Source organism: Balaenoptera borealis, assembly GCF_965194805.1.
Source record: "Balaenoptera borealis genome assembly, chromosome: 3".
Lineage (NCBI taxonomy): Eukaryota > Metazoa > Chordata > Mammalia > Artiodactyla > Balaenopteridae > Balaenoptera > Balaenoptera borealis.
Genome location: NC_138866.1, coordinates 77,382,964 through 77,407,004, shown reverse-complemented (window position 1 = coordinate 77,407,004; position 24,041 = coordinate 77,382,964). Strand labels below are relative to the sequence as shown.

The window sequence follows — 24,041 nt, the reverse complement described above, 5'->3', positions numbered from 1 at the left end:
GAATGACCACTACCAGTGTGCAACAAAATGCAACTTGTCACCAAGAGATGGGAAGGAAAAGGGAAGGAGAGGAGACTGACACTGGTTATGTGGTTTGACACTGAGTTAGAAAGTCTGCCTTTGTTATCTCATTTAACTCTAGCAATTATCTTCTGCCTCATAAGGTTGTTATTTTCATTTTATACATCATAATAAATGAAGTTCACAGAAGGAGGTGGTAGAGTTGGGCTTCAACACAAGGTCAGTGTAACCCCGAAGTTCACAGTCCTTTCAGTACAGAAAATTCGAGTAGGAGGGGCTTGAAGACTGGCTCTCAATACTCTAGCTTATTAGAAAGGATTTTAAACGTTGGGAAATGGCAAAGAGAAAGCAAATCATTTCAATAAAGCTGGAGGAAAATATAAAGGATGGAGAATGAAAGAATGTGACTTTGAGGAGGAAGAGAATAGGGTGGGCGTGGGTAACCATATCGCTGAAATAATGCAGGTAGTACAAGGATGACCTTCCCAGAGATTTTCCAATAAAACAGCAACACCACACATCCCACAGGAAAATGACGGAGCAGCTGAAAAACATCAGTCTAAAGCTGTTGCGTAGCAGAGTGACCAACCTGCGGCTGGCCTGGGATATCCAGTCCACCTTTTTGTGAAACTGACAGACCAGGAATCCCTCCTGAGTTTATTATATGAGTGGATATACAGAAGAAGTTTTGGGGATCAGAGAGACAAGAGGAATGAAGGGGACATATTTAGTTATAGGAATCTGGAGAGAGAGGGGAAATTGTAGGTAAGAGACAGGAGGAGAGTGAGAGAAAGATGAGGACAATAGACAGAAAGGGACAATATCTGACCCACAGAGGAAAGGAGGTAGGAAAATCCTTTGTGTTCATAAAAGACTTTGTAAGACTATGAAACCAAGCAGTGATGCTTCAGGGCCCAGGTGAGAGAGCATGGCCAGGGTTGGAAAAGGAGCCATTCTTTCCCATGCACCATCTCCTTCGGTGCCCTGAGAACTCCAGAAGGCCATCACAGGAGCCTGTTGTGCTCAGCAGGGTGTCGTTTTCACAGAGGGGACCAGCAGAAGAGGCCAGGACAAGGTGCAGCGAGGATAAGGCTGTGGGACAGTATGACTAGTCTGATGGCTGAGCACATATGAGGCTCCAGGAAATAACTGGGGATGTTTTAAGAGGTGGAAGAAGTCCTATGTAAACAGGAAAAACTAAGATTCACATATTAAGGTGTTATTATTGTGGCCTCACTTCAACCCATAAACAAGTGATTGCTGGGTTATTAAGTCCACATAGGGTGAAGAAGAAGCAAATGATACAGAAAAGGATAAGGAAGAGAAGAAACTCAATGATAAATATGGCTCCCATCCAAAAGAAGGGAAAATCAAAGTCATCCAAATGGAGTGGGTTTCTTTGGAAGGCTTGCTATAATTGGACATTTTTAAGTGCATGACGATGACTATTTGATAGAGATTCTGAGGAAATTAAACCATTATAAATCCAGTACCACAGACCTATTAGTCTTCCTTAATATCTACGCCCTCTCAAAGTTCAATCCATTACCTGGTCTTCTTGGTTTTTACCTCCATGACAACTGGGTACTTGGATGAGTTGGACTTCAGAATACTCCCATCCTGAGCTAGTATTATTTTTTTGTATATGTACCATAAGAATATTATGGTACATATTCTTCTTGGAAAGGCAAAGAGTTTTTGCTCTTTTAAGCTATATTCCATAATATTCCACAGCATAAAATTTTCATTTCCAACAAAAATAGTAGATCCCAATAATCATTAAAATGTTCTTGGTTCAGTTAATTAGACCACTGAATTCCATAAAACCCAGAATTTGATCTACTGGTACTTGAGGGATCAATCTAGCATATCTAGACTCCTGTGAGGCCCGAGATCAAATGAGCAAATATCATGTAGTTTTTCATGTTCCCAACTCTCATACTGTATGAACGTTACCAATGGCTGTGTAACGTTACCAATGGCTGTAATCCCTGTGTATGGCTAACTGACCCATATTTGGACTTACAGAACAGTTGGGAAATCAGAAACATTTCCACATTCCACACTGCAGTGCTTCAAAAAGCAAACTGTAACGGTTCTATTGCGTCATGATTTCTGTTTCAAAATCTGGGAACGGACCCATGGGGCTAGATCGGGAGCCTGTGAAACTGAGCAGATCTTTCAGATGGAGAGAATTTTTCCTACCACATACTTGCTTTAATTAATAAAACTAGATTCCTTTCAGAGGAAAGAACTATTTTTTAAGAACTAGAGTCTCAATCATAGAGATTGTCTAGGTTATTTCTAGGGAGGGAATTGACATTATAGAAGAAAATTCCTCAATCTTCTAAGTGCTTTATATTTCCTTCTTTCATTACTTCTTTTCATATGAAATTCAAGAAGGCAGGCAGCCCTTGTTTTTCCACATCTTCTCCTCTTTCCTTTGTTTTTAAGTGAAGAAATGAGTCCTCAAAAGCTAAGCTTAGAACACTTCACACAGTGCTTGCTATATATCTGCTGGCCTGGGAACTAGAAACCAAAAGATAAGTATGGCCCCAGTGAGGTCAAACTTTAGTTCACATCAAAGCAGAGAGGCCCTGGAAATACTTACCTGCCTACCCCCCACACACATACTTAGCCGTATTCTCCCAGAGATGTCAAAAGCATCAAGAAATTCTTACCCATATAGCAGCCCCCTCAAATGAGAGGTCCTGCCCCAATTGGAATGTTTATTTATTATTGTCAGAGTTGAGCTGAGGCTACAGTGCCTTAAAATCCCACAGCGCCTTATACTTTTTCAAAGAATCTCACATGCATAATCTTATTTAAAAAAGCAACTTATCTGATCAGATGTGAGAGATAAGTGGACTTCGCTGAGGGAGGTTTGAGAGAACTACCTGGCTGGAGGGTCCCCAAAACAAATGGCACACTTTCCATTTAAAAAATCATTCCTTGGAGGCCAACTGTATGTCAGACATTTTCCTCTACACTATTCTGGATGGAGAATTTGTCTTTGGCACCTCTAACCAGCCTCCTCCTGCTTCCCTTCCCCTTGCTCGTAATATATTTTCTTTCCTGTCCTTAAGAAAAGTCATTTTCAAAATATGACCAGATAGAAATCATTCAGCTTTTGACTACATGAGTTAGCCAACACAGTATTTTCATTTGCAGGCTTGCCCTGTCAAAGGTAATGACAGGCTGTAGAGCCAATTTAGGGAATTCAGCTTCACTTAAATAGAAGCGGTATTGATTCCAGTCAGAGGTCTTCCCAGCACCGAGAAAATCCTAATGCTTCTGCCTGCAGCTAAGACACAACTTAGGAGTACCAAGAGTGTTTGTAAGCTTTGGTTCTCAAGCAAAAGCTTTAGATACCTAAGGTAAATAGCTTTAGCTCTTTCAATAGCTAATTACTATTAAATAGTTAATTAAATAGGTAATTACTTGTTTAGTGATCGCTCACCATGTGCTGGGCACTCTTCTTAGGGCTTTATCTGTTTTAACACATTTATTTTCACACAGGCAAAAAAGTCTATGAGGTAGGTACTATTATTTATCCCTGTTCTTGTAATGAAGAAACTGAGGCACAGAGAAGGTAGGTAATTTGCTTAAGGTCTCACAGCTGGTAAGTGGCTGAGCTGGGATTTGAACCCAGATGGTTTGCCCCAGAGCCCTACCTCTGAAAATCCCTTACAGGACTGACCAGGGACAGCAAGCCTCATTCAGAAGACCACTCGTTCACGAATTCCTCTTCTTTTAGTCATAGAATATGGAGCACTCACCCCATGGTACAACTGGTCCAGGACTGATCAATCTTCATGTGAGAGAGTTTCCACCCCGGCAGCGCAGACCGAAGAAAAAACAATGAATTCACAGTCAGAAGGCTTGGGCTCAAATCCAGCTTTGCCAGTTGCTAACAGAATGATCTTCTTCTGTAAGTCACTTAAACCTTGCTTCACCTCAGGGTCTTCATCTGTAAAATAGCTTTTTATTCTCCCTATTTTCAATGCAATTTCATAATCCCCCTGCAGAGAAATGGAGCCCACTCTCCAAATTACTTTTCTAGGTAGAACAAATTCAGGGCGCGTGTGGAATCAGAACCTAGACTTCTGGAGAAAAAAGATACCACAGGACGGTAAGGGGTGGAAGTAGGCAAAGGAAATAGCATATGAAATTTACAAGTAGGGGGAAAAACCAAACTTCCGTCAGTCATGCAAGAACCAGAAGGAAAGCAAGTGAAGTGTGGGAAACAAGTAGGACTGAATGTAAAATTAACATGGGTGAAAAATAGAGGAATTAATCAAGGCTTATTATTTCCACCTCTATTATAAAAGAAAATTCATTATTAGCTTGAGTGAGACCCAGGACACAGTGATATCTCCACCCAGCACTTACAAAGCCTTTTCTCCTTTGGTGCAAACCCTTTATTCGGCATTTAACATGTACCAGCTGAAGAGGTGCTTTAATTGCTCTCTCCTGGCCCATGCACAAAGGCAAAAATCTTCAACTTGAGGCCCTTCTCGGGCTCTTACCAGCCTACGATGTATCCGTGTCCTGCACTGGGGCTCAAATCTGTTTGGCCTTCTCTGTTAGAATGTTTGGCTTAATCACAACGGTGCCCATGAACTCAGACTTCAGATGTCCTTAGGTTCCTTGCCTCATAGCTCTGAGTTTCAAGGCATCCCTCCCTTAGCACAGCTTTAGGACCGATACTGCCTTGGTTCAAATCCCAGCTCTTCCATTCAGCATGGTAACCTTAGCTATGTAATCTCTATGTGCTTCCATTTCTCATCCCTAAAGTACAGGTAGTAATGACACCTGGGAGACCTACTGGCGTTGAGAACCTAGTGTCTGATACTTGGTAGGCACTATAAAAGTAATTGCTATTATTATTTTGTGATTCAGACCCACGTTATCCAGGAACAGACTCCCAACACACCCTGCCTCTAATGGCCAATTAACCTTCTGTGACTTATTTTTCCCGTTTGATCAAAAGCTCTCTAAGGGAAGGGACTGTCATCATCACCATCTTTGTACTCCCTACAGCACATGCCTTAAAGATGGCAGATATTCAGTAAATAGTGGACTGAAGTGTCATTATCTGAAGACATAGGTCCAACCTGTGTCTCTGCCTGGAAATTCAAGCACATTGTTATTTGTAGCCAGATAATGAGCAATGATGGCTTGGGCTTTGCTTTCCAAAAACACAATTAAAGTGGACAAAAAAATCATTATCAGGAACAAAACTGGCTTTCCATCATTAAAATGTGTATCAAGGAGAGAAAAATATGAAAAATACAGAAAGTCAGATTAGAGAGTAAAAGGCTGAATTAATACCAAAATTTCCATTAAAGATCAAAGTGACAGTTGGAGATATAAAAAGTGAAGAAAAGAGATTTTTTTTTTGATGCTCCAAGATTTTAAACAAGGGGGGAAATGAATTTATGAAACCTTGACTAGTGCCTGAGAGAAGAATGAAAGGTATGATTTCAGGATCCCACCATAAACCATATGTGTGTGTGTGCATGTGTGTGTGTGTTTGTGTGTGTGTGTTTGTGTGTGTGTGTGTGTATATATATATATATATATATATATGTGTGTGTGTGTGTATATATATATATATATATATTTTGTTGTTGTTGTTCCCCTTGCCTGAAAATTTTCCAGAATCTTTATGACTCAGTCTCTGGCTGCCTTCGGGTATCTGCTCAAATGACAACTCATGAAAAGGCTTCCTAGGTGACACAACACGAAAAAGTGCCCACGGCCAATGTCACTCTCCAGCCCTCACCCAGATGCGTCTCTCCCATGGAACTTACCATATGCCACATTACACATCCATCAATTACTCAGTCTCTCCCCACATACTGTAGAACGTAACCACCAGGAAAGAGGAGTTTGTTCCCGGCTATGTCCTATCCTTGAGCAATTAACTAGAAAATCATGGGTATTCAATAAAGGTCTGTCCAATGAGTGATCCATTTATTAATATAAATATTAATAACTACATATATAAAGTGTTTAAAAACAGTGCCTGGCACATAGTGGGCCCAGTTAGCTATTTATAGTGGGAGTAGGAGTAGCAACATTCCTCCCTCAATTCTTTTGGATGGTTTAGTAACAAACATCTTCTGCCTCCCGGGGCTAGAAGAAAGTGGGAAGGGTGAGATAAGGGGGTGGGGGGAGCAGCTCTGAAATCTAAGCATGGAGCTCTTTACTTTCTTTAGAGGGCAACTGGGGACCACGAAAGTGCTCCGCAGTACAGCATGGTCATAGAGCAAGCTTTAGTGGGGTTTGGGGGGCTAACAGCATGCGTGGGAAAGCAAGGCTAGAACCAGGAAGCTGGGGGTGAAGAGACGGTGTAGAAGCCCAGGGCAAGGGTACAGCTTGACAGTGAGCAGAGGTTCAAGGTGCGGCAATGACTTAGCCCCACTTCTTACCTAGATTGACCTTCTCTTGGGCAGGCTCCAGGCTTTGAGATGTCAAAAACGTGATGCCACTCAGCCTGTATAGGAAAAATAATCGAGGCTTACCTAAAGCAATTTGCACATTAGGGATGTGTGTGTGTGTGTGTGTATTGCTGTGTCACCTGTATATTTGGGGAGGCCAATTCTAAGGGGCTTTCAGAAACAGGGGTTCATGGTGCTGACCTTTTCTCTTCCGACGTGAGTCTAGGGAAGAGACGATCCTGCATCTTTCATGAGACACCCGTTATCTCCCACCTGCACAACTGCCCAACACTGGGTGACCACCCGGGTGGGCTTGCCCATGAATGGGGGAGTTTCTTGGATGCAAGCCTTTCAGTGCTAAACCCAGCCAGGTACCCAGGAAAACCAGCACCAGTTGGCCACCCTCCCACTGCAGTGCCTCGCAACTGGTCTACGCTCACACTGCAACCACAGCAATCTTTTGAAAACAAAATCTGACCTTGTCTCCTCCTCAACTAGTCACACAGTCAAAACCCTTCAGTGGCAATCTTGCTCTTAAGACAGACCGCAGCCCTTAACATGGCCGGACAGGCCCTGTGTGAAGAGGACCCCACCTGTTTCTGCAGCATCATTTCATATCCTGCTGCAGCCACAGTTCCCTTCCAGTGGCTCACGTGCCGCCCACTCCCTCCCGCTGCGTGGGCTCTGCACATGCTGTTCCCTCCGCTTAGACCATGAATGCCATCCCTCTTTCACCCAGTTAATGCATAATCATCTTTCATATCGTGGTTCCATCACTGTCACTTGTTCAGAGAAGTCTTTCCTGACCTTGATGAGCACACAAATCCCCTTCTCTGTGCCCTCCAGTGTGGTAGCCACTGCTGTCCCTGCTTGCCCATATCCTCACCCACACCCTCTCAGCGGTTATCCCCACACCCCGAGAGCTCCTTGCCGCAAAACCCTGTGACTTTCTGCCCGATGGCTTTTGTCTGTCCGTGAGCGTCCTCCCCCGCGCGCTGAGACTGGAGTGCGAGGCAGGAACAGATCAGGTAGACTTTGGGGGCCGTGATATAGAGTCCAAATTTTATTCTTAGTCCAATGGGAAGGTATTTGAGAGTTTTAAGCAGAGGACAGACGTGATCTGATTACATTTTTAAAAGGTCACCCGGGCTGCTATATGGAAAATTGACTGTGAAAGGGCACGCGAGGAAGCAGAAAGAGAGAGACAAGTTGGGAAGCTGGTGCCGTAGGGATCGCTGCGGAAGTACAACTGAAAGCATAATAAAAAAATACAGCAGTTAGAGCCTTCAAGTTCAGGGTCAGCTCCAGACCAGCAGCTTACCTGAGCAGGCCCTCTGAAGTCTGTTTCACACAAGTTGGTTCTTGGGGAGAGGGTCAAAAATCTTACTCTTTTTATGTATGAAGTAGGGATGAACACATACTAATATATAACCAGATATGCAGTAATCTGTGCTATTAACATGTCATGGCAAGGGTGGAGAGAGCAATTAGAGAAAAGTCTAAAGGAGAAGGACAATGAAAACGAGGCTGAGGAACACTGTTCTGGAATATCAGACAGGTGGCAGGCTTCTTCTGAGGACCAACAGGTGCTCTTAAGTTGGCCTGGAATGGCCCCTGGCCTCCTGGACCAATAGCCCTAAAACTTCCCTGTCACCTCACATTTCCTCAGAGCTGTACAGACACTGACTAATTCACCTTCTCAATGGGAAGATGGTCCAGTAAGATACAATGGACTATTTGTAAGTCAGCCTCTCTAAACACAGATACTCCTATTTGGACACTCCTGAGACGTACAAGTGAAGGAAGGAAGTTTCAGGAATTGAATAGGGTAATGCAAATACTCGGCAGGATCTCCAGTCCTATGTTTAATGTTTCTCTTTCTTCCAAGACTCCGTCTACCTCTCCCCCAATGAATTCCTATGCTGCCAGCACACCCAAGCACAAGTGTCCTCTCCCCTGAAAATCCAGGGGAAACAAAAAATGATTCATTCCTTCGAGCTTCCAGAGCACTTTGTAAACATAATATGAAAGGCTACTCTTTCTCAAGCACTTGTGGCAAGTATTACACCAAACATTTTACCTGAATCATTTCATTTAATCTTCCCACTCTTAATCCTAATTTACAGATAGGAAACAGAGGCTTAGAGAAGGGAAGGAGCTTGCTCGATGTCATATAGCAAATAGATGGTAGAGTGGAGATTCACCACCAAGCAGCCTCTTAACCTCTGGACTGTATATACACTATTATATTATTCATCCCACTGTATTATAATCAGTAGTTCATATGCCTCTTTCCTCTATGACTTCCAACATAAATGACCAGGTGTCATGAAAAAATAATGAGTTTTACAATTAAATCCTGTTGCATAACTTTGGGATATTACTGACTGTGACTCAGCTTCCTCATCTATAAAATGGAGACAATAAATTCCTACCTAATAGATTTGTTGTCAAGACAAAATTAGATATAACTTTTAACTCACCACAGTTTCTGGCACATAAAGCCCCATTTAACTGAACAAGTATTAATTGCGGGCTTATGGAATACCAGGCCATAGGATGGGCTCTGAGGTTAAAGAAGTAATAGAAGCACTTTCAAGGAGCCAACACACTAGGACTTTAAAATACTTTGGTTGCTCTCAATTCTTGAGGGCAAGGAATACGGGCTCTTCAACCCTGAATTTTCAGCACTCAGCAATGCCTACCACCAAATGGTACTCAACAACTTTTTGGTGATGAGTGATAATGGTTTACACAGCTTTGGAGACCCTAAGTATTGGGCATGATGAATGATTGTGTCCAGTTAGTGGGTGTCGTTTATCAGACAGTAAATAAAATAACTGAAAGTAAAGCACAAAGATATCACTCCCAGGACTTCCCTGGTGGAGCAGTGGTTAAGAATCTGCCCGCCAATGCAGGGGACATGGGTTCGAGCCCTGGTCCGGGAAGATCCCACGTGCCGCGGAGCAACTAAGCCCGTGCGCCATAACTACTAGGGCCCATGCTCCGCTACAAGAGAAGCCACTGCAATGAGAAGCCCGTGCACCACAATGAAGAGTAGCCCCTGCTCGCCGCAACTAGAGAAGGCCTGCGCGCAGCAATGAAGACCCAACGCAGCCAAAAAATAAATAAATTTAAAAAGAAAAAAAAAAAGATATCACTCCCAGAGGCTGTATGCATTCAATCATTTAAGCACAAAACAACTCTCAAAATACATTCCCATAGCAAAATGGAATATATAACCTGAACAATATAGAAATAATAGTAACATCTAATAATACTCTGGAGGTGAGGAAGGGAGGAACTTACAGAAGTGTTAACCTTTCAAAAAAGGAAGTCAGTTGATACTGTCTGAGGAAGAAAGCTCATATAAACGGTAATATAATTAATAACAAGGACTCCAATTTCTTAATAGTTTTCATGATACTTTAGCCATAGAGAGATTTTTTAAAATAAATAATGTATTTTGAAAAGGGGTAAACTTATTTGAAGCTTGACCGTTCTTTAGTTTCAATTGTTTCTTTTAATTGCTTGAAAACTTTTTTAAAATTAATCATTTTGTTATAAATAGCATCTCTATTCATCTTTATAAAAGTATTTCTACCTAAATATCCATCCATTCTAATAGATAGATAGATCAATAGATAGATAGATGTGTGAAATGATATTCACTAAGGTTAATGATGGGAATTGTAATATTGGAGATGAGTTTTTAAAACTGTCATCTTTGTAACTTTCTGCCGTATTTGAAATCTTAATCATCAACATAGATGATATTTTTTAGTGTGTTTCCTAAAATAGGGGGAGAGAATATACCGAGCGTAGTTAATTCTTCCTGGTGGGAATATGGATCATTGTTATCTTCTTCTTTGTAACTTTTGTATTTTTTACATTTCCAAAAATGAGGTTTTTTTGTTTTGTTATAGCTACTTTATTTATTTATTTATTTTTGGCTGTGTTGGGTCTTCGTTTCTGTGCGAGGGCTTTCTCTAGTTGTGGCAAGTGGGGGCCACTCTTCATCGCGGTGCGCGGGCCTCTCATTGTCGCGGCCTCTCTTGTTGCGGAGCACAGGCTCCAGACGCGCAGGCTCAGTAATTGTGGCTCACGGGCCCAGTTGCTCCGTGGCATGTGGGATCTTCCCAGACCAGGGCACGAACCCGTGTCCCCTGCATTGGCAGGCAGATTCTCAACCACTGTGCCACCAGGGAAGCCCATGTTTTTTACTTATGTTGGAAACGGTGTCTTTAAAATGACTTGAGAATCCAATTTGCAAAGAGAAAAGACTGGATTCTTTTGAATGCTCTTTATAAATGTAATACACAAATAAACAGAGTAGAGAGCTAATGAATGGTTATATGTGTGTTTACATTTTCAAAGGTTTTTACATGAGAGTAAGATTATGAAAGAGATTATGAAAAGCTTCATGATGTCAGACTATGTCTGATGGAGTCTATAAGACCAGGATTTCAAACTAAGTGGCTTTGCTTGTCCCTTCTTGTTTAAGACATGATTACTGAATGTCAACATCTGCTGGCTATGGTAAATGATAAACTAGAATAACCCAGTTCTTACCCTCTAGTTAAGAATAATAATCTAAAATACACAAAGGGTCACAGAGTTGTGAAAGGGACTAGATTATATGAGTGTTGTGGAGCGTGGTGGATAAAATATCTGAGCTTTTTAGGTTTAACAGAATGTGCTATGGTAACATTTTTTTCATTTCTAAAGGTCTGGGGTGGGGAAGAGTTGGGATTCTGATTTATTCCCTAAAATAACTCAAGGAATCTACTCAGTTTCTTATAGCTTAGAAATTTAGAGACAATGCAATTCAGTATTCCCTGGGTTTTGTATGATTATGTTAATATTACAGAGAGTTTTTTTAATTCAGTGAAGCACCTGGCTGTGAAACCGTTAATCACTGTCAATTCCAATTTAGAGAAGAGAAAATACATTTTTGCCTCTCTTATTTTTTGGAAATGTCTTCCTTCAATGACAGCTTGTAGCCTATAGGGTTTTTCTTTTTAATAAAGGAAGGAAAAAATTTTTCATAAAAACTATATTTGCAAAGTGCTTTAAATCCTATTGCATTCTGTCAGAATGTGGGCTGGCATTTTTCTAGCCAAGGAGTTAATAATATTTATATGGAAAATGGTGGAATCTTGGATTTAAAGGAAATTTAGAAGTTATCCATTCCATCCCAATTCTGGATTCTCTCTTTCATAGTAACCTTTGTGAACGGCCATCCAATCTCAACTTGAACTCTTCTATGGCAAATTGTTCTCTACCCTACAAGGAAATCTCATAGCATGCCAGACAGCTCTAAATGTTAAAAAAAAAAAAAAAAATCCCCTTATTCTGAGTTAAAATCCATTTCCATTAATATCCTTCTGTGGATGCTTGTTCTTCCTTCCAGAGCTGAAATGAGTAAATTCAACTTCTCTTCCAGTAGTCCTTTAAGCACCTGAAAGCCACTCCTGTTTCCTGAGACATCTCACCCTGACTAAACCACCCTAGTCTCTTCAAGAAGCCCTCAAATGGAAACACTTTCATCCTTGAAAACCTTGCATACCATCTGACTGTTCTTTAGTGTGCCAAAGGTTCCACTACAAAGCCGTGCACGCAGTTAAAAACGGCTCCTCAAAAAATGCCAAAAGTTGTTCCGGGATTACAAAGGTAACTCTTGCAACGGTCCCTTTAAATCATTAGATGAACACATCTTAAATACCTAGATTCTATCTTACTATCTCTTTGTCTATCTTGAGTTTCAGTTTCCCCTTCACCATGTTTCTCTGACTCTGCAATTTTGAAGAGCACTCTTAAATTACTCCTGGTTGCAAGCAACTGAAACTGATTTTGGCTACCTTAACAAAAAGAGAAGCATATCCAATTTCATGAAATTCATGGGCAATTTAGTGAAATCAGAGAAAGAGTAGAAAAGCCAAGAGCAGGAAGAACAGGAAGCAGAGCCTTCCAACATCCACTGGGACAGCGCTCAAGGGCCATCCTTGGAGCACTTCTCTGTGACTTAAATCCACTCACTCCTAGTCAGTGCCACCCTTCAATCCTAAACTCTAATTGTTGGGGAAGAGACTCCAACTGGGCCAGCTTGGATCAGATTTCTATCCCTGATTTAAGCAGTCCTGACCAGGGACATGGTCTTGTGTATATGGAGCCCATGCTTGTATATTCATTGGGGTCATTTTCAGAGAAAGGAAAACGAATAAGAACAAGACAGATACCCCAAATTACTGTCCTTCTAAAGGAAAGTAATATTCAGAGATATTAATCTATGTTCCTTTTTCTTTTCTCCTTATATTTTCCTCTTTTGCTTGACACTCCCCCCCCCCCCCCCGCAAGTGAGGCAGGTATCAGAATTGGTGTTCATTGCATCAGGAGAGGCACGTGGCAAGGAGAACAAGAGAAATAGCCTTAGAATACTTCTGGATTTTGTTTTCCAAAATCCCAAACACTTAGAAGAACATAGGGAATTGCTTGAAGGAGGTAAAAAGGAATGAGGTTTATGGACATGGAGAATCTGGAAGAAACATGGAGGATTAGCCCTGATGGCTGTCGGCAAAGGAGAGAGGTAGGCTTATGCATCCTGAAGGAGGAGGGATCCAGGTCCTGCTTCCTGGCAGTGTCCCCAGGGAGGTCACAAGCCCCTGAGCTGTGTGTGGTACACCTAGGCAGAAGGAACCATAGGATTGTCACCAAAATAATTCTGCGGACTAAAGATGACCTGGGCAACAGCAACTGAGAGAACCACGTGAGCAGAAACACTCACGTGCTACATTGTAACCTGTGTGGTCAGATGTCTCAGTGACCAGAGGGTCCCCTCTCCCCATGCTGCCCCACTGCGTCAGCTCCCGGGAGCCTTGACACAACTCTGGGAATATGTGTCTAGGACCCTAAGAAGGACTGAGAATAAGTCTTTCACCTTCCCAGAAGGAAGAGGCTTAAAGCAGACAGGAATATGGTTTGTAAAAAAAAAAAATAAAGAGATGAGATATTTTTTATACCTGTCTTTGTAGATGGAGATTCCCATCCGCTACACTTGAATGGAAAAGACGAGCAAAATGAGAATTGAGTAGCTCTGTTTCCTCCCTCTCTGTGAAATCTGACCTCATCTTATTCAAGCAGCAGGATCTACACATCATGCACTGATTGCAATGTTAAAAACCTTCTCTCCTAAAAATTGCCTTAGCAATTTTTTTCAGTCCTCGTGTTCATGACCTTGGTTTTGCTGATGCTGTTCTCCTGGGTTCATGCCATACCTCTATATGTGTTGTCTTAGACAACATACCCCTTCTCTCCTTTTCTGTATATTTCTTCTTCTCAGATGTGGTTTGAGCACAAGCTCCCTAGCAACCACTTAGGAGTCTTCAGCTACCTCCCCTTTTGCTTTGTCATTTGCCCAATTTGTGACTATGATACCAGGACTTTGTTTACCTTTTTACAATATTTTCTTTATTTTGATAAGAACACAACGTGAGATCTACCCTCTTAAATCGTTAAGTGTACAATACAGTATTATTGACCACAGATACAGAATTTTGTTTTTCTTAACTAATTCTGCCTTAGTTAAGATCCTAAATCTTGCTAACGGTGCTGCAATTTAGCAGTTATTGATGTATGTTTTAACCCAAAATAATATTTTATAAAAGACCAAGCCCCCAAAACTGAGTCGGAGAGTTGACTATCCTTTCATTTTTGAGGTTGGCAGGGCTATTTCTTCCTGAAGAGAGGCTGAGTGATGTAATGAACAAAGCCCAGGGAGGCAGGTGACCTGGATCTATTCTTGGCTGTGCGACTGACCATAAGTGACCTTGGCCAAGTCACTTTTTATCTCCCTATCTCAGTTTTCTCCAGTGTACAACTAGAAAAAGATCTTGTCACCTACCTAGAGAACAACTTGGGTACAAGATTTGTAGAGTAAGAAAGAAGAGAATGCTGCTTGAGGACACAGTAAGTTTATTTTTTTCAATCTGTCAATTTCCTTAACGACACTAGGGTATCATGGAGTTTCGGTTCTTCAAATCATCGTGAAAATTAAAATTAACCTATGTTTTCAGAGCTTAAAAGAAATCAGGACCAGCTTAAGACAAATCAGAAAGTGACCTTAACACAAGGACAATGCCCCTTATTACATGTGATGTACTCTATTCATATTTATTTGGGGGTTGGGTGGGTAGGAAAGAGTGGATTCATAAGCCTGGTTGATCTCCTGTAGTAGAAGTAGAAGACGCTACCTCAGAAACAGAGATAGAAGGAGACGAGGACACTGGCAAATGGCGACAGGATGGATGCCAATTCTGCAGATGAATTCTGTTTTCTGCAGACCTGTGGGCTTTTAAAAAATTATGTGCAAAGCTTTCCAAATATGAACTAGGCTTAGAAAATTTTCTAAAGTGGCTGCCTTTATCTAAAAAGAGAAAGGATAATCATTTTAATGCCTAAAAACAGCAACCCTCGCTTTTTACTAAATCCATACCCAGCATACTGCACTAGACTTATGGTTTATTCTGCTTTGAAAGTTTGAAAAATTCTAAAGCCAGGAATGTTCTTGGTGGCTTATGAGGGCACAGACAGAAGGTGGAATGCAAGTCCAGTAGGTAGAGTAAATAGTACCCAGGTTCCATTTACAGCCATACCCTTAAGCAAGCATGGTAACCTCTCCTAGCCCTGGTTCACTCATCTAGCGAAGAGGCATAGTACCACTTACCTACCGCACAGAGGTAACCAAGGGAAGGAGCTTAAATCCCCTGTATTAAGCACAGGATGCACATTCATATTCACTGCCTGCTCTTCGAACAGACTTTGAGAACAGTTTTCTCAGAATAGAGCATCAACCAGCTATACAGCTCCATGGGGTAGTGGTGAGACATTGACTTTATTAGTACTCACGGGGCTCAGACCATAGGGCTGAGCTTTCAGTCAGTCAGCAGATCAGAGCTGCAATGTACCCGCTGAAAACACTGACAAATAAAGATTTTAGGTACCGCATCCCAGGGACTGAACACATTCAACATAACTACATTTGCCCCACTGTAATTCTCACAGAAGAAAAAGATCGTTCAACGTTAAGACAGCAACTGTCATTCCAAAATACTTTCCCCATCCTAGCTCAGCAATCTTTGCAACACTGAAGAGCAAAAAAGCAGCTCTGTAATACTCAGAGAAACCGAAACACCGGAAAGAGCTCTCAGGGGGCATGCGGCGGCACCGTGATCATCTATGTGCTGCTCAGAAGGGTTTTCTCTTGGCCACAGGTGATGCCGTTCTTTCAGAGAATTTCACTGGAACTTCTTTTGTGCAAATGTCGAAGCGTGGGGAACCTGATGGTTTACCAAAACTACCATGCTGAGTGGATCACTGGGGTGAGCTTCTACCCATAAGTAGACAGTTTCTCCCTCTCTCTGAAGCATCCATCTTTTCCCTTCTGTGTTTCACAGAGGAAATCACCAAAGAAAGCATCTGAGCCCGGATGAGTGTGGACAGACACTCCTGTGGGCAAAAACAAGGCAACTGCAGCAAAAGAAGAGCAGCCACGCCCTGCCCTGTTGGTTGGATTTCTAAATACTGCTCTGCAGGTCATCTCGTGTTCTCTGTGCTTCTTTCACAAAAACGTGCACTAGAGCACTCCTACTGGGATGTTGGTATTAATACCTTGACAGTAGCAACATAATGGTGTCTCCTGCCCTACATTTACAGACTTATCTACCCCCTGCCCCTCACTCAGCCTTCTGACTGCATCTGCTACTTGTCCTTTAATGCCTACATTCTGATGACCCACATGAATATTAAAAAGTCCTGCCTACGCAACTTTCATTCCAGTTGCTGGATAGGGCACTCAGAATGTTCGCTGGAAAACCCAACGCCATCACCAGAGACACTGAAACTGTAAACTAGGAAATGCATCAAATTGCCACTGCCTGTCTTCACTCCACCATCCAAGGAGGCTTTGAGCCCAGCATCTGGAAATCTTCTTGACCAACTGCCCGCTGGACTCAAAAACGGGGTCTGTAGTTTGTTCTCACCATTAATCTCTGTTTTCTTTTTGTTCCCAGTGAAATGCCCATTACTAAGTGCCTCATTTGTCACACCACAGGGAGGCCTAACTTAGGGGGGCACCTTATTCCCATCTATACCACCGACCCCTGAAATGAGACACAGCTGCTTAACTGGACTGACCTGTTTCAAGACTGAGAGGCTGATTCAATGAGCTAGGGCAATGGCTGAAATCTGTCCTTTGCTGCTTTCTCGTAGATTGTCCCAATCTATGGTGTTGTTTTTGTTTTCTCTCTCCCTTTGTAGATGTCTTATCTTACAAACCCTAACCAGAATCTCTCTACAGCTACCAGCTCGATTTTGAGATAGAAAACTTCCTGGAAAAAGGAAAGTTTCAAAGGGCAGAATGAGGGGTACCAGAATATGCTACTGCAAAATATGCCTCTTTGGCGTATGGATTATTTTGAGTTAAATACCACTGAGTAGCAGCAGATGCAGGAAAAGCTCTAAAAACAGTGCACAAGTTTTCCTTTTGTAAAGGGAATTTACATTTATAAAAGAAATTTCTATTTGTAAAAGCCATCTCCTTCTCCCATGCCCTGAAGAGAACTCTTAACTCTTATCAATGGAGAAGTCACAGACTGAAATCCACATAACAAACCTTACTAAATGACCCCTGTTTACCATACCTTTCCAGGTCACTTTCCCATAACTTGTCTCCCCCACCCAGAAGCCCCAAACTCCTCTTCCTTTAGCCTAAAATGATTTTAAGTCCAGTTTCTAACCACCCCTTGGAGCTACTCATGTCTGGGGTGCTCCCACATGTAAGCTCCACGCACATGCTAATAAACCTCTGTTTGTTTTTCTCTTGTTAAAAAAAAAGTTCTGTCTACCTCCAAAATATTTCCCCCAATAGCCTGTGACTCAGAAGACCAAGGTAAAAAGTGTTTAATTTGAAAGATGTTGGTCTTTAACAATGATCTATGACACTTTAGAAAGGAGAAATAGATACAGCCCTAACAAGATGGAATACAATACAGGTCAGTTTTAATTAAGGTAAGGAAATAGATGAATTGGTTTTAAAAAAAAAGCAAGAACAGAAAACCTAGCCAGTAGCCCGCTTCTTGCAGCAGTGAATTACAGAGGGCATTTCAGGAAAGTGGTGAGTTGAAGCGGCCTGAAGAGAGACCAACTCTCGCCCCTCCCCAACCCCCATAGGTAACTATGGTATTAGACATTCAAAGCCTAAAGAAATACAGAAATTCAGATTATTCAGGGACTTGTTATACATCTAGCCAGACAGCTTGAGAAACCTAAGTGGGAGGGAACGGTCCATTTCCCAGAGGCTTGATTTCATATGTTGACAAGGTAAGGTGGTTCGTAGCCTCCTTCCCATCTTCCCACTTTAGTAATTATATTACAGGGCATACAAATGACTGCTTTGTCAGCACTTCTGTGCAGACACTAAACACAGGGATGTTTCAATTCCCTCCCAAGGCCAGCCTGTTGGCGCAAGCTCATATTTGCTCCATGAGGACACAATTCCCATGGTTTAGCATCTCTACAAGATCAAGCAAATCAGATTAATGCCTATAACTTTAAGAACCCACAGGCTGGGACCCGCTGAGAATAAAGCTGATTTTTAACACAGTGACTCTAAAAATAATGGCTCCTGTTAAACAAAGTCCCAACGAGAGGTTATGAGTAATCCCCAAACATGATCTACCAATAGTGGGATCACTGCATATTATTAAATATCCCTGATAAATTTTCACAATCATACACGTAAGGTTTGAATAGGAAAACCATTAAAGCAAGATCATCTAAAATACCATTGCCTGGGATGACATGCATGAGTCCAAAGCTTTAACATAAAATGACTGAAGCACCGTATGTGAGGTAGGAGAGGAGTGTTTCTGAATCTTCTGTCAAGGATGTTTACCATCATCACATCAAGTTCCAGTCTGCTCCCATTCCACCCATATTCCTCCTTCGGAGACAGCTCTACCAATTTTATGTCTAAAGAGGAAGGAAGGCTAGGATAGGAGGTCCACCCCCAGACAACCATAGGACCCAAGGGACCCCATCCCCTTAGCCAAAACCTTCATTCTAAACAGTTATTTAAGTCTGTGACCGAGGACTGATGGATCACAGTTCTTCCCTGGGATTCACTTTGCAACTAGAGGAGAAGGGGGTTATCCTTGGGTTACAGAGCTAGATGGATGTGATTCTAGAGCTTATGAAGGCACTGAGAGGACAAGGTCTGTGATGGGAAGGAATAAGGCTAAGACAGAGAAAGAAGAGCAGAAATAAAAGAATCAAAAGAGACAGAGACAAAGAGACAGAAAGCAAGCTAGCAACCAGAAAAGCATCTGAATCTCAGGAGCTGGGGCAGACCAGCTTCCTCACTAAGACTTCAGAGTCTGGTTGCGGCTCCGTTATATTAGCCAAAAATGCTCATTTTTGCTTAGAATTCTTTCTGCTGGGTTTCCATCCTGCACAACAAAAAATACCATAGCTAACATAATTGACAATACACTCTAAATTTCAAAGTATCCCCAAAGAGCAGATAAGACTGTTAACCTCTTCTTCTATATAAGAAAATTGAACCACATTGATGTTCAGTGACTGCTTGCTGTTTTCTACATGGGCAAAGAAAAACATATTATTCTTAGAGAATAAAAATATTGTAAAACACAAATTCTTCCATGCTGGCAAGCTAGAGTTTCTTCAGTTTCCAGGGGCATTTTTGATGTAGTTTTGCTTCTCCTGGGCAGAAGCCAATGCATTCACTAGTGATTCTGTAAAAAGCACAATTTACCAAGTCAGTGCACTGAACACCCACGGAGAAAGGAGCAGCCTAGGACAGGCCCAGAGGTCCAGAAACCTTCTCTAAAGCTCCATCTTCAATGTATTTTAATAGAGCTTGCTAAGCATTTGCTCAAGCTGGTGAGAGAAATATCTGTCCTAACACATGCCACCTCTCTAAGATAGAGTCTTAGGAGGAGCCCAAAGGCTACCATCCCCCACCGGGATCATCTTTGAGAATTAAAAAGGAGGGAGAAAGACAATGGGGTAAAAATGTACATTTTAAGGACAGAACACTGGCCTTTATTATCCTTGTTGGCAAGTGTTATTAATAAGAGTTATCATTCATTCTCCACTTACTATGTGCCAGGAACTACTGAGCATTTCAGCAACAACTTCCCCTATGAGGCACGTAATATTATCCCCAATTTATAGACAAGAAGTTAAAATTCAAAAGGGTAAGTGATTTGCCAAAACCCACTCAGCTAGTAAGTGGCTGATCCAGGACCTGAACCCATGTGACAGGTTCATGAGTTTAACCATTATGATATATCGCCCTCTGACTTTTATCCATTGTTTCCCTCCAGTGAAGCCACTGCTCCTTTGTTCCTGCAGATATCTAAAGGCATTTAATTCATGGGTCCTACTGCACTATAAACACAACTGAGAAAAAGGAGACTAATGGTTAGATATCATTGACCAAGAAGACCTGGGACTTTTATACACTTTTAAGGTACTTCCTTCCATAATGACAGTTAATCTGATATGCAACTCTCAGCCTTACTGTTTTCCCTCCTGAATAAGAATTAATAAGCCTGTGATCCAAATGATCTTGTAATAAGTCCTAAGAACAGCTGAGCAACGGCTGTTGAATAGCAATGGTGTGCCCATAAGATGCTCCTTGCTGTAGACAACACAACCTAATTCTCTCTTCAGGAACTTAGATTCCCCCAAGAAGGCACACAGCACATGATGGCACATACCTCATACGCAAACATAGATCACGCTTTAGTACAACTAGAGCCACTGTGGAATAAAGTCAGATGTTAAACTACTTGACCTGGTCCTCTTAAAGGCTTGGGTCTGGACATTCACCTCTCCATAACTGAAGCACCCATACTGCACAGGGCTGTACCACTGATCCTGGACTCTGCATTCTGCCCATCCGGAGTGTGTGAATGCCAGTGTCAAACTCTTCAGGAGTCAGCTAGCAGCAGTGTGAATGATTAAAACAAAGGGTTTTCTGTGGCAATCTCAACAGCAAAGGGGGATAAGAAAACCCCTCCCATTCACACCCTGCTCCCAGCTACTTGTGCTTGAGTTAAAGGAGTACTTGGCTCTGGCCTCAGGGGGGGGGCAAGGTCATTGCTTATTATTTGGGGGTCAGCACTTACATGCCTGAACAGAGACTGCTTTTGCAGAACTTGGAGAGCTCTGATAGAGGAAGAGAAATGTTGATGGTGATGGTCGTGGTGTTGTTGTTGATGATGATGATGATGATGATGAAAGAAGAAAACAGTGATGGTGAATGCCACCTATAAATATAAGCACAAAGCAGCAATAGATATCCTTCTGGTCACTGCCAGTCATAACCATGAAGCAGCTTCCGTTCCCAAACCAAGCCCACTTAAGTATTCCCCCTCAGAAGTAAACACATCCAGCTTCAAAATAAAGCGCTGCATCCCTCCCTCCCCCACCCGCCCTTCCACCCTCCCTGTGCCAAGCTGCGAATGAGACTGTCCTGGCGGGTCAAGAGGGCTGGGAGTTAACAGACAGTTCTGTAGTGAAGAGCGTTAGGAAGACCCGGGTAGGGGGACCAACAACGCACTTCGGAACCTCTTAGTTGTGGAGCTGGAGGAACGGACGCAGAAGGGGAGGAAGATAAGGTAGCCGGGCAAAACAGATTCGACGCCTCTGTCGAGAGCCCTGAAGCCCCAGGAGGCGGAGCAGGCAACCTTTGGTCGGGAAGGAGAAGAGGAGGGGCAGACCGCCAGCAGGACAGACAAGGTTCTCTTTACCTGACCAGGTGCAGCAGCGGTAGCGGCTGCAGCGAGGATGCTGCGCTCGTGTCCGGAGCCAGAGCCTGAAGCCGCCGCCGCGCCGGCCTCCGTCGAGGCCCCGCCCCAGCCCCACCCACAACCATGAGGCCCCGCCTCCCTAGCACGCGCCGGCCAGACGGGCTGTTTAGGGGAGGCGAGCTGTGGACTGATCGGCAGGGCTGACGACCAATGGGAATGCGCAGCGGCTCCTGGGCGGGCGGATGGCAAGGTGGGGTGGGAGGCGACCGCGCTCAATCAGTAGAGCCGCTGAGCCTGGCTAGGGCACGGTGAGGTTATTGGGTAACGCAAATCCAGGCAGCCGGGTAGGAGGTGGTAGTCGCAACGCTAGGTCTAAGGTAGACAGCCAAGGCAACGGGCAATCCCCGGCCCCAGGCCCCGAGCTTGCCTGCCCCCGGGCGCCTCTCAGAGCACACGCCCTGGACTGCTTCAAAGCGATGGGGGGAAAGGGAGCAGGTCCGTGGCTCCCACGGTTCTTGAGATTCCCACGCCTCGGAGACCCCGCAAGGTTGTGCCACTCCCGTGGTCAGGTCAACGGCCTCTACCCTTGCACCCCCAGCCTAGCCATTTTCGATCGTAAGTGCTAAAAGGAGCCAAGGAGGAAAACTCAGGAAACAGAATCCACACGTAAACACAAACTCTTATGTTAGTCTCCCTCACATTCCCAATTCCGCTCCACATAGCTCTTTAGCCAGAACCTATGGCAGGTAAATTACTTTGACTACTTACAGTTAAGAGCTAAACAGGTTTGAGCGAAAGTGTGAGCTAGGGCCTTGGCGAACCGGGAAAGGAGGTTTGAGTCCACATGTCAAGAGGCCTGAGCCTCACAATGGAAGCTACCTGCTTGCTGGAAAACCTTGGCGTTCAAGATCTGGGTGCCACTGCTTCTGTGCTGGTTAATCCGTGTACAGTTTGATGCCAAGGTAAACTGTTTTTCCCCTAAGTAAGTGTGTAATCGTTACTGGAATGAACTACCTTCAAACGTTTCATAAGAGGATTTGAGGCCTTAATGATACAGTGATTTGGTCTGTGATTTGGGTGGCATTTCTGTCTGTTCCAAGTAGGTAGGCAAGAAAGGGCATTGCCTTCAATCTACTTCCTGATAAATGCAGAATTTATCATCCTTCTGGCATGTAAGAAGAGAAATCTATCCTGAACAGATCCTGTACAAATAATATTCTGTTCAAATCATAAATAAATGTGAAAAAAAATGGGTAAATATTTTAAAGTGACTTTTTCCTCAATTTTTTTTTCTAGATAATAGTTTATGGACACTTTGATATGTTCTTACTCATATTAGCCAAACACTAATAGGCAGTTTATATATAGTTGTCTCCTTCAATCCACACATCTATCTCATGTAAATTCCACCTTTTAGATAAGAACACTGAGGCTCAGAGAGGTCAAATAATTGTTCCAGGTTCATATAATTAGTTAGGAATAGAGTCAATACTAGACCAATATTTCTGTTTAAAACCCGTTATTATCAATTAGAAGAACAAAGAGCATTAAGACAACTCATTACTTTGAAGCTTTTTTTTTGTTTTGTTTTTTTTACCTGAAAAACTATACTAGAGGGACCCAATTCTCACAGTTCTTGAAACTGCGACTTCAGAAGCACTTCCAAGAGTGAAGCATCGCCTCTGAAATGTGTTAGGAGAATTGCAAGTCAGCTTTGCTCACAGAAAAGAGATGTGATTTGATATTGATGGGTAGGAAGTAAATTTTTCCAGGACTTGAGTCTAACTAGATTTTAACAGAAGTAGGAATCTTTTAAAATAAACCAATAAAATAACATCATGGCCATAAGAGCTTAGTCCTAGAAAGAAAAAAGAGGATATAACCCAAAGTCTTATTTTAGCATTGTTTCTAAAGCTTTCTGAAGAGATTCATAATCCTCTTCTAACCTAACTCTTCTAACCTTCTAATCAAACTTGGAAATATGTAATCGCTCTAAGTTTGGGAGGGAGGGGTGTGTAGGAAGTGGCTTAAAGAGAAAGAGAAAAAAAATATTTTTCCAAAAAGGTTATTTATAAAGACAAAATATAAGTAAGTTAAAGGTCATAGATAATAGATAGGTATATACTAATTAACAGGTTAGTGGTATAGACATTTAGAGTTGTACATGCTCACCTGGTTTAATAAACAATTACTAAGTGCCTAATACGTGTTAGTGGCTGTACTAGACTCTGGGGATATGCATTTCAATAAAACCCATTTCATGACCTGGATGAAACACAGCTTAGTTGAGGACACACAATTTGGATCAGGCTTGAAGAGATCACTTTGCAAATATCATCACTAGTCTTCACAGCCACCCAGCAGGGTAGGTATTATCCTCATTCCAAAAATGAGAAACTGAGATTAGAGAGAATGATAACTCACTTGAGGTTACATAGTTGAGAAAGTCTTAATCGCAAATTCTTCTGACTCAAGAGGCCCACATTTTTACAGTACACCATTCTGCCTTCCTAAGGGAAGAAACTATCTCTAATAATCCCCATAGAATGCACACCTCTCTGAAATATATGGTATGAATTTTAAAATACTGTATTTGGTCAGTTTGTTTATCAAAGCACTCTACTTTCTAAATGAAACCAAGAAAATATAAAAGACGATTCCCGCCTACTTGGGCTTCATGTAATGTTTACATGTCCTCTTTTTAAGCCCTTAGTGGTACATAGAAGATTTTCATGTAACT

The 24,041-nt window shown here is 42.4% G+C and overlaps 1 protein-coding gene and 1 long non-coding RNA gene across 5 annotated transcripts in view; one reads left to right on the top strand and one right to left on the bottom strand.

The window, feature by feature from the left end:
* LOC309625514 overlaps positions 1-17,579 on the top strand; it is a 33,191-nt gene extending 15,612 nt beyond the window's left edge. For both annotated transcript variants that reach the window (XR_014242552.1, XR_014242553.1), the window contains 2 exons: positions 3,779-3,952; positions 11,881-17,579. This is a non-coding gene — a long non-coding RNA (uncharacterized lncRNA). The remainder of the gene's footprint in view (positions 1-3,778; positions 3,953-11,880) is intronic.
* The window catches only part of FMN1 (formin 1), a 452,412-nt gene extending 430,973 nt beyond the window's left edge, over positions 1-21,439 (bottom strand). The window contains exons 1-3 of one of the 3 annotated variants that reach the window (XM_082384941.1): positions 21,302-21,439; positions 20,678-20,818; positions 6,459-6,523 (exon numbers count right to left, since the gene is read on the bottom strand). In XM_082384941.1, the coding sequence (XP_082241067.1) occupies positions 6,459-6,523; positions 20,678-20,818; positions 21,302-21,426 (331 nt within the window). In that variant the 5' untranslated portion in view covers positions 21,427-21,439. Of the gene's footprint in view, positions 1-3,800; positions 3,846-6,458; positions 6,524-20,677; positions 20,819-21,301 lie in introns of those variants that run through there. The other 2 variants (XM_082384939.1, XM_082384938.1) reach the window with 2 other exon arrangements.
* Positions 21,440-24,041: the final 2,602 nt, after the last annotated feature.